This window comes from Carex rostrata, chromosome 12 (genome assembly GCF_964058835.1).
Source record: "Carex rostrata chromosome 12, lpCarRost1.2, whole genome shotgun sequence".
Taxonomy (NCBI): Eukaryota; Viridiplantae; Streptophyta; class Magnoliopsida; order Poales; family Cyperaceae; genus Carex; species Carex rostrata.
Genome location: NC_135929.1, coordinates 1788447 through 1799641, shown reverse-complemented (window position 1 = coordinate 1799641; position 11195 = coordinate 1788447). Strand labels below are relative to the sequence as shown.

Below are 11195 nucleotides of genomic sequence, written 5' to 3'. Positions count from 1 at the left end.
GCTTGGAGACCAAATTTTACATTTTTCTGAATTTATTTACTATTTATTAAGATGGGTACAAAATTCAATGGTCTAAATTTGATATTTTTTGTACCCATCTTAATAAATAGTAAAAAAAATCAGAAAAATATAAAATTTGGTCTCCAAGCACATATTAATATGGAGAACAAGATGAACAGTTCGGATCGACTGTTTGAACTTTGAAAATAAAAATATGTTCATTTTACAAATAGGTCCTTATGTCCATAGAAGCATCACTCAATAATTGAATGATAGATATGTAATTTCACAGTTTTTGAGTGGTACAATGAAATTCTCCCAACAAAATATCTTATGCCTTTTATTTTATGAGTGGTACAATGAAATTTCCAGGTCCTTGTGTCTGAAAAAATTAAACATAATTAATATGAGTTTTGGGTATATTTGATATATACTAAAGTTATATTGGATAAATATGTGAGTTATTAAATTTCATTGTACCACTCAAAAACTGTGAAATTACATATTTATCATTCAATTTTTTATAATTACATATTTACCATCTAAAATTTAATAACTCACATATCTATCCAATATAACTTTAGTATATATCAAATATACCCAAAACTCATATTAATTATGTTTAATTTTTTTAAAACTATAATTAATCAAGGATTAACTTAACCCCCTCACTTTCTTTCTTTAAAACCATTCTCCTTTATACCCAATACAAAAGATTAAAAACAGATATTTCAATCTGAGCTAGTAACAAAACACAGATTCTCAAACTCAGTTACTACTTTGATAACGCAGTGTGATATCATTGTTGAATTCAGTACGAGTTAGTTTGTTAGATAAGTTTGAGTGGTTACCTTGTTTTTAGACGATAAAGCTAGAGTTGAAATCCTTAAATCTGAGTCTGCTGTTTGTCCTTTCTTTAAAACCATTCTCCTTTATACCCAATACAAAAGATTAAAAACAGATATTTCAATCTGAGCCAGTAACAAAATATAGATTCTCAAACTCAGTTACTACTTTGATAACGCACTGTGATATCATTGTTGAATTCAGTATGAGTTAGTTTGTTAGAAAAGTTTGAGTGGTTACCTTGTTTTTAGATGATAAAGCTAGAGTTGGAATCCTTAAATCTGAGTCTGCTGTCTGTTCTTTCTTTAAAACCATTCTCCTTTATACCCAATACAAAAGATTAAAAACAAATATTTCAATCTGAGCCAGTAACAAAACACAGATTCTCAAACTTAGCTACTACTTTGATAACGCATTGTGATATCATTGTTGAATTCAGTACGAGTTAGTTTGTTAGAAAAGTTGAAGTGGTTACCTTGTTTTTAGACGATAAAACTAGAGTTGGAATCCTTAAATATGAGTCTGCTATCTGTTCTCTCTGAGTTTAAGTGAGAGAGACGAGATGAAGAGAGAGTTTAAGTGAAAATGGAAAGTTACATCAAAAAAGACGGAAGGAAAATATGTACACAAAAAAGAACGGAAAAGAGAAGGAGAAGAGACTATAGTAACTTATTAATTATATTATATATAATCTTAAACTTAATTATTTCTTGATTAATTGAGTAAATATGTGAGTTTGTAGATTTTTAGATAGTAAAAGACAGGATGGTCTAGGTGTTTTGAGCCGATTTTTTTATTTATATCCAAAAAATAAATCAAATTACAAAAAATAAGGCATTGAATTTCGAAAACTACCCAATCCGGTTACTGGGTAACCGGATTTTTTTTTCCGGTTTCCCAATTCCCGGATTAGTGAAATGGGTCCAGTTATTGGTTAACTGGAAATGAGCAAAAATTTTGGTATGGTATATGTCCGGTCAATGGTGCACCGGTTTTTTTTTTTTTTTTAAAAAAACAGATTTTTTTTTTGTATTAAAATATTAGAAATGTTGAATATATTTCTTGAAATAGGCTAATGTGCTTTCGGTAGCATATGGGCTGAAATACACACGGTCCAAATTTAAAATTTCAAAATCCAAAAAGTCGATCTGAACCGTTCATCTTGTTCTCCATATTAATATGTGCTTGGAGACCAAATTTTACATTTTTCTGAATTTTTTTACTATTTATTAAGTCACTTTAAAAATTGCTGATCCAACGGTGGCTTAACAAAACAGTAAAACCGTTGGATCACCGATTTTCAAAGTGGCTTAATAAATAGTAAAAAAATTCAGAAAAATGTAAAATTTGGTCTCCAAGCACATATTAATATAGAGAACAAAATGAACGGTTCATATCGACTTTTTGGATTTTGAAATTTCAAATTTTGACCGTGTGTATTTCGGCCCATATGCTACCGAAAGCACATTAGCCTATCTCATATTTCTTTGAAAATAGATGGAATACAATATAATTTGATTTATTAGAAAGACTGCAACAAATAACCCGGATCAATATTTTTCAGGTCGGATTTTTCGCGGCTGTAAGAAAAATTAATATATTTCTTTATGTGTTATTGGAAAAAAATAAAAATGCTTAGATTATGAGTTATTGATCCCGGTTCAAAAGTCACTTCTAGGTAATCCAGAAAATATTATGATCTTTCTAGTACATTTAATTTATTAAAAGTTGTATCTATTTTGAAAAAAAAATAAAAACTTTAATTTATTTAATAATTGTTATTCAAAAATAATTCTCAAAATAGATACAACTTTTAATAAATTAAATGTACTAGAAAGATCATAATATTTTATGGATTACCTAGAAGTGACTTTAAACTGGTGCACCATTAACCGGACATATACCATACCAAAAATTTTGCTCATTTCCGGTTAACCAATAAACGGACCCATTTCACTAATCCGGGAATTGGGTAACTGGAAAAAAAATATTGGGTAGTTTTCGAAATTCAACGCCGAAGTGGTTAGTTTTTGTAATTTGATTTATTTTTTGGATATAAATAAAAAAATCTGTGTTTTGAGTTTGGAAATCATGAATAAGGACTTATTAATATAAAGTGGCTCATTAAATGCAAAGATCTTTTAGTTTAGGTGTGGAAAAAAAATATTAGAAGTAAAATATAGCAATAGAATAATAAGTAGTGTTGGTTTTTCTCCATTTTGGAAGCGTGTTTTGAAAGATAGATCATTGAAAGTAAGACATTTAAATTTTAATTAGATGAACGGTATGGTGAATATGTTCAAAGTTGTATATTTCCTAATTTAGTTAGATAACCGCTCTATATGAAACTATGCTCGGAGATAGAATTTTATAATTTTCAGAATTTTTCCAAATTTTTTTAGATAGGTAAAAAAAACACTTGATCTAAAAATTTGGGATCATTCAAATTATTGATTTTCTATCTATTTTAAAAATAGTAAAAAAAAACTAAAAAAATGTAAATTTTGTCACTGAGTAAATTTTCATAATAAAATTATATTGAACAACCCGATTGACTGTTTAAACTTTAAAAGATACGAAGCCATAATATGAACCTGATATAAGCTATGCATAAAACTGTAAACCAATATCTTTCCAACTACAAAATAAAATTCTAGCCACTAGCCTACAAATACCCATTTAACATTTTACGAGGAGGACTAAAACAGTCACATATTATGTATTTCATGTTTTAGCTCTACAATCTAAATTTTCCTAGTTTCATCCTTTTTATTTGTTATTATGTTGTACACTTGTACTGATTTAAGTTTATTTCTAGAAAAAAATATTTTCTGAGACATTACTTTAAGCTGAAATAAGGATCAGTTGTTTGGTACGGATTTACAAGAAGAAGCTTGTTTCAATGAAACACGTTGTTTCACCCTACTTCCTATCTGAAATGTTAGTAATAATTTTAAAAAACACTAAACAGGGAGAAGGAAAATTAAGGGACAGAGTACCGATAAGATCTGATAAATCCGGTATTTTTTTAGTAAATCAAACGATCCAAAGAAAATTATTTCTAGAAAATTGCAGTATTTGTGTTTCAGTTCGAACTGTAGTGGTTCTAATGTTCTGACAACTAATTAAATTTGTTCGAGATCATCACCAAATCGTGAATTTTGAGATCATACCTTACAAGGAAACGAAAAGGATGATTTGGATCCACTGACCAGTGTTGGGGGGAGGCAACTACGATATTTCTTTCAATTAAACTAAGCTTGCGAGTAAAGAGATCCACTAGAGGAAAGATAACATAAACACTAACATAGATAATGCATCAGAGGAATTTAAGCTGGCAAGGGGCAACGAGGAAAGATAACATAAACACTAACACAGAAACCAACAGTAAATGGGGATAAATAGCACGCACAGAATTTCCTAAAATTTTATGAGTTAAACGCTGATTTGAACCTTTGAACTGTATCTCAACTCCGGCAGTTGAAAGAAGCAAGAAATTTACAAAAGGAAATTCCAATGGCCCACCAAGTAGGCACACTGAGGTAACATGCTATTGAACTTCTGTTATAGTTTCTAAGGGTTCTCTAGCCTAGAAGAAAATTTCAGTGCCTCATTAATCCTACTAAAAACAAGCCTCAGCGGTACGCATGCAACCCTGGGCCCACCAACCTTTTCCACCAACAGCTTTCTCTCGCCTTTTTCTCTTTGATCAATTGTAATTGACGAAAGCCTCCTCATCTTCCTCGGAGAAAACCCAGTTTTTTTATTTGCATTGTTACTGTTGTTGCTATTGTCACCAGCAACTGTCTTTTTATAAGTCTTGGAAGACTTACGACTAGTTCCCTTCCTTTGACCAGAAGTTACCTTTTCACCCCTCTTCAGCAGCTGACTAATGCTGCTTGTGCTTGGCCGGTGATGCTCTCTTCTACTAACTAGGGGAAGGGTAGATCCGTCTTTCAGCACTTTAACCAAGATGGGGTGGCCAACAATAGCTTTCCCGTTCAACTTACTCATGAGAGAGACAAGGGGTACACGCGGGCCCTTGTAACTTGCTTCTACTTGCATCTCCACTTCATAGAGAGTAGGCTCCATAGAAATGCTCTTGAGTGGTTTTACCATCTCGTATTGCGGATCATCAGATACAGGTGAATCTACCAGATATTCCATTTCAGGGATTGTATCGTCTGAATCTGAGTGGACACCAGGTTTTGCATCCATGGACTTGATAGTCTCTGATTCAGTTGACTCAGGAGAAGGGAAATCGATAGCATCACCATCCTCATGAGGCTGCTCTGTGGGGCCCAGAGAGCTGGTTGAAGTGAGGTTGTTGTGTTGAGAATTTGATGCCCCATGGTTTGAATTAGTGCCTTTCCATTCTCCCATGGACGTGCCAGTCTTGTCAGATGTGTATGAGCTGAACGGTGCACGATCTGAAGAAGTCAGAAGGACAGAGTTAAATACACAGATAATTAAGCAATAACATACCATATTAAACCATACATACAAACTTTAGCTGGTTATTGTTGGTTTGTGCAAATTTCAGTACCAGTCACAGCCAATGCTACTCATAAGAAGTTAGAAGTCGCATCCCCCCCCCCCCCCCCCCCCCCCCCCACACACACACACACACACCCAAAAAAAAAAAAAAAAAGGGAAAGAAATAAAAAATGAGGGGCACGGGGACCGCCCCAACAACCCAGAGAAGAATTTTCCTTTTACCAAACCTGCACCATGCTAGTGAGGTGATGTACTGCACTCCCTGGTACATCAGTACACTTCAAGATTTCAAACCATACATAGGAATAGAGCAGCATTGTTCATTGATATTCAAACTGAAGTCCAAATCAGAAAGAGACCAATTTCTTGAGCTCCAAAATGTACCAACATTATACAACACAACCAACATAAGTGAGACTGGGAAATATAAAATTACCTCCATTGTAGAAGTCTCCCATAACAAGAGGCACATTAATAAACCCATCAGAGGCGGCATTTTCCAAAACAGCCCCCAAAACACCACCTGATTCAGAGTCCCTACCATTGCATGTACTGTGAGATGAAGTCTCTGAGCTGTCAGTTCCTTTGTTATTTATCCCCATATCCATGGGATAATCCTTGTTTGATGCCTTTGGGCCCACCCAATCACAATATGATGGGATTATTACTCTTGTGCCATCACAAATCTTAGACAAAGGTACACTCTTTTGCTTTTTTCTCATATTTTCATATGCCTGTGCCATGTTAGACCTCTTCTTTTTGGCAGTCAAGCTAGTACTTGTAGACATGCCGAAACTACCTACACCAAATTGGAAATTCATATCATTTACCAAATTAGGGTTTACAAGGGCTAGTTCTAGGGATTCACTCTTCATTGTCGATGATTTCTCCTTCTCTGACCCAATTTCTGTCAAATCCCTCATTCTCAGCATCCCTTCAGTTTTCACATCCTCCTCCGAATCATTAGGGTTTTTAATTCTCTTCCTTGAAGCACGATGCCGCTCCCCGGAGGCATTCTTGTATATTTCATGAGATGGCTTTTTCTTGACCCCATTTATTTGTCTTGGCCTAGCGGAGGAAGTAGGAGGATCAGCAGCTGCTTTGCGCACAGCCTTGCGTTCAATTTCTAGAGCATGGAGTATAGCATCCTCTCTACGAACATATTTTCCCTGGTTAGGGTACTTTCTAGTGTTCTTTTGGGAGCCATGTTTCTTGGCCTTCTCTATGCATTCATCGTACTCACCACACCGAAATGGTTTGACCCGCCTTGACTTGTCTAAATTGTACCAATCACTGCACCAGATCCAAAATTTGATATTCAGGAAAGAAATAATAGCAAAATAACATAAAAGATGGGTCCAATTGATGTTGCACGATGTGCGGTTGTCAAAATGCACTAGCACATACCAGCATTCTAATGGACTATTAGTTTTTAAATAGTAAATAAATGAACTTGTCAATACAGATGATTAAGAGATATCAAATGCAATAAAATTCCATTCAGATAGCCAATTAAATAGTGCACCAAGGTTTTTCACAGTACTATAACCTTTGTTCATCGTGACGTCCTATCCACTTTCTAATGGACATCTCTATCTGACCATCTTCAGTTGTTTAGAATAGCACCTGTATTAACCAGAATTTCTACAAGTTCTGGTATCCTTAGTTTGTGGGGGTTCTCTGAATAAATAGCAGCACGTGCTAAGCCACTGTCTACCTAATTGCCTCACAACAACCTAGATTTTGTTAGTTCTCCCAAATAGCCAAATGATATTTAATTTAGTGGAGAAGACTCAAAGCCCCTCACCAAACTATACACTAGGTCATTGGTACAGAAAACTATTGAGCACTAGCAATGAGTTTTAAGTTTTCACATAATTTTATATCGTCAGATTAGCTTGTGCATACTGGCTAAAAAAACCAAGGCATCACTTCTAACTTCCATTACTTCTAATCTCTAATATTTTTAGTTCTCTTGTACCTCGAATACCATGCCCCTCCAACTTCCTTTTTACAACATTCCATGCATGGAGTGATAAGTAGTAGTAACCACAACTTAGGCTCTCTGAGACCAAAGCCTTAGAGCCCCCTGTGCAACATTGCATACCATTCCCCATGCAACATACCTTGTTTACTTCATTAAATGCTAAAAAATGTGGTTCAATTTTTGTTTTAAGATTTGGGTTTCATGAACATCAGCCATAATTATAACTCAGAGATAACGACCTCATCTCAATTTCATTCCATAGTAATATAGTATCGATAAGGTCCAATATAAACAATGCATGAATCAAGTTGGAAGACTGCCTCTTAGATTGTACTATAACTTCCCAAACGTATCTAATCTACATTTGTTTCTACTTTCTACAGAGATTGCTTAGACTTCATAAATCATTTATGGACGAAGTTTAGATATTTAATGAAATTGAGAGTTGAAGAGTTTTTTTTTTTTTTTCAATTGGTGTTGATTTTTTAGTTTTTCATTTTGTAGTTTAGTTCACAGAAAAAAAGTTCCAGACGCTATCTTTGCATTAAACAGATATCGGCATAACTGCTGAGACCTCTTTATGCTAAATCTATACTGGATTGCAAACCCAAATTAAAATCAAAACAACTCCCAGAAACTTTAAATAATCGAGCCTGTAATTCAAGAGAATCAAATTCCCCGGTCATTTTTTCTCTAGGCACTTCTCTGTGGCAATAAGACATCCGACCTCATGCCTTTCCTGCACGTAGATTGCTGATACTTTAGATGCCAAACCGTGTCTTAGTGATTCACCACTGAAAAGTGCCTTAGGAAACAGTAGCATGAACAGAACCCGCTCGCGATTCTTGCCAAATAAGCTCTGAGGTCATTTTGATTTTGGAAAAGATCAGGAGTAAATCAATGATTTTGCAAAATTGGGCCAAATATTGAATAACAAATCTCCATCTAGATTTGACAATTTAAGAAATATTGCATCAGAATCCCAAATTATCTTCTCTACTTCACGAAATTCACCAATATTAAGGAGAAGCAAGATGCTTGTCAGAACAAAGAGGCTAGCAAACAAAGCAGGACGAAGTGCCGTTGCAAGTGAGGATTGAGAAATAGAAGATAGGAATTAGTAGTAAGACAGAAAAGGGGTATTTTGGACAAATTAAGGAAGTGATCAGATTAAGAAGTTGGGGCTGTCGATTAGCAGACGGGTATTAAAGATATGAAAAAAAGTACACTATATGTAACGCCTCCTTTCCAATTTTGGAAAACACCACGCAGAAACTTGCCACGCATCAAACAGCAATAAAAGAAAAGAATAGAACAGTCCAGTAGCCTAGGTCAGCTTATGCTAAATTATTAACTACAGAAATTAATCATAGATCACGCATTAATAGAGTGAGATAATTACTTGCATGCACATGGGTAGGGCCAGAGAGAGAGAGAGAGATTACATGTTTCCATCTTCTCTGCCGAGGAGCTTAATAGGAATGCCAGATCTCTGAGGCCTCCTAAGCTTGATTGGAATCTCTTCCTTAGAGAGGATGCGGCCAGGCCACCATGACCCGTTTCGGCGCCGGACCCACACCAGTGTCCCTGGTGACCTGTCTTCGATCGGGGCCCATCTTTCATCTGCCATACTCACATCCACCTTCTCATCACCACTACTCATCTCTCTCTTTGCAGAAGAGTTTTGAGCTGATTGTAGATGTGCAAATAGAGTAGTTGACAGCGACTTTTCTTACCACATTACAGTAGAAAACCCTGCCTAATAAAGCAAACGAGGATCAGTTCAGTTGGAGATAAAAATAACTATATAAATAAATAACATATTTTTAGGGTTTACAAACTATATGAAAAACTAGTATTTCTTTTATTCAGGAGGATCGTTTATAAGAAAACTAAATATGATAAAGTAAATACTAAAATTCCTTTAAAAAACCCCAGAAGGAGATAACCTTTTCTTTTATGTCAAAAAAGAGTGAAAAATTAGGGCAAAAAAGCGCTCATAAAAAATCACGCCATACAGAGAAAAATAGAATAGCAACATTGATGAGGAAGAGAGAAAAGAAAACCGCTCAAGGTTCTGATCTACAGATTATGAGATAAACGACAGACCTTACCCGATTCGATTTCCTCTCCGTTACAACCGACTCCTCCTGACAGCCACTCTTCTGCGGTGAAGAGAGGGGAAGAAAGAGGGAACGGCCCAATGAGGGAGAAGAAGAGATGGACAGACGCAGCTAAAAGAGAGACCGGGTTACCTGGGTTTAGTATCTCTCTATGCGGAGAGAGAGCGAAAGAGGAAGCCTTGTTAGGTGCCAGGTGGAGAAGAAAGAGGGGAAAAAGGGTTCGGGGGGTTTTGTGCTTCGTCCCTGCCGCCTATGCGGAGGGAGGGGTAAGTGGAAACAGAGAGTGCCGTAAAGGGGTAAGAGGCAGAACCGCTGATGAGAGAGAAGGGAAGGGAAGGGAAGGGGAGGGGAATCCGGATCCTCTGCATTAACGCACCGTTTGACTTAATATCTGGACCGTTTGATTTAAATCCACACAGATATTGAAGGCCCCGAGAGTTATAGGCGTGGGCTGGATTGGCCCGAAATTAGATCACACGGCCGAACGGTACGTTAATGCAGAGGATATTGATAAAGGGAAGGGAAGAAGAGCCCATATTCTCTGCATTACCTCATATATTAGGTTTGTAATTTGAGCCGTTCAATTAGAATTTCGGCCAATCCGGTTATTGCACGAAGTACTTAAATATCCGTGCCTCATACGGATTGACGGTCAGGATTCGTTTTATAGAACCTCAGAGTTTAATTTACTTATACAATTTGAATTCAAGGAGAGGATGTCGGGATAGGTTAAAATGAAAATAAAATAAATCCACTTCTCCGATCTAAATTGTGTCAGGCCCGTTGCTGCTCCCTTCATCCCTTATTAGACAGTGGGGCCCGTTTGACATGCACGTTAATTTCGAAATGAATTATTGTACTTAATTCTGAAATGAGGAGGTTTTAATGCCCGCCTTTCATATATCATCATATTTTATATTTTCTTTTTTAAATTTTAAATTATCGATTCGAATTATTCAGCATGATATCTATACTAAATATAGTTAGGGATGAATTCAAAAAACAATAATTTTGTATCTATCTTAAAAAATAGTAAAAAAAAATTTCAAAAAATATAAAATTTCATCTCCATACATATTTTAGTATAAATATTATGTTGAACAGCTCGGATCAACAGTTTGGACTTTCAAAACAAAGATATAAAATATGAGATATGATAAGGTATGAAAAGTATGAGGTATTGAAACCCTCCTCTTCTGAAATTTACACTCTACTTAAATTCTTATATTATCGTGTTTAGAAATTAGACTAGTATATGCTGCCTAGAAAATGCTTGTTTAGTGTTTACAGTATCAAAAAATTGGAAAGAAATTAAACACCCTCTGTATTAATTATTTTATTGGAATAAAAAAACTCCTAAGTACTAACTAATGACAATAAAATAACAGCACCAATAATACTTTGGTAGAGTAGTAACAGTTCAATTTTGGTAGAATATATAAAAGAGGAGGGTTCAAATGCCTCCATGTTTTTGTGCCTCCATCATGCCTCCATCTCTCTCTATCATTTTCAAAGTTCAAACAGTCGATCCAAACCGTTCAACCTAACCTCCATACTAAAATATGTTTGGAGACCAAATTTTATATTTTTAGAAATTTTTTTACTATTTTTTTAGATAGGTACAAAATCAGTAAATCTGAACCATCTAAAAACAGTATTTTTGTACCTATCTAAAAAAATAGTAAAAAAATTCCTAAAAATATAAAATTTGGTCTCCAAACATATTTTAGTATGGAGGTTAA

At 35.1% G+C, this 11195-nt stretch overlaps 1 protein-coding gene across 6 annotated transcripts; it reads right to left on the bottom strand.

Moving 5' to 3' along the window:
* Nucleotides 1-4244: 4244 nt before the first annotated feature.
* LOC144563183 (Tudor/PWWP/MBT superfamily protein) lies at nucleotides 4245-9745 on the bottom strand. 6 transcript variants are annotated; one of them, XM_078312595.1, is made up of 4 exons: nucleotides 9440-9745; nucleotides 8776-9089; nucleotides 5780-6636; nucleotides 4245-5276 (listed from the first exon to the last, which is right to left on the bottom strand). In XM_078312595.1, exons 2-4 carry the CDS (start codon nucleotides 8991-8993, stop codon nucleotides 4420-4422), a joined length of 1932 nt encoding a protein of 643 aa, XP_078168721.1. In that variant the 5' UTR covers nucleotides 8994-9089; nucleotides 9440-9745; the 3' UTR covers nucleotides 4245-4419. The 6 variants fall into 6 exon arrangements, with proteins under 6 accessions (XP_078168721.1, XP_078168723.1, XP_078168720.1 ...); XM_078312597.1 differs by having other exon boundaries at nucleotides 8776-9085; XM_078312594.1 differs by having other exon boundaries at nucleotides 9445-9745.
* Between the last annotated feature and the right edge of the window lie 1450 nt (nucleotides 9746-11195).

Coding starts and splice junctions, on each gene's coding strand:
- LOC144563183 (XM_078312593.1), bottom strand. CDS start 8,953: ATGAAAGATGGGCCCCGATCGAAGACAGGTCACCAGGGACACTGGTGT. Junction 6,637..8,732: donor CCCTACCCATGTGCATGCAA/GTAATTATCTCA, acceptor GATCTGGTGCAG/TGATTGGTACAATTTAGACA. Junction 5,277..5,779: donor GGGAGACTTCTACAATGGAG/GTAATTTTATAT, acceptor TGACTTCTTCAG/ATCGTGCACCGTTCAGCTCA.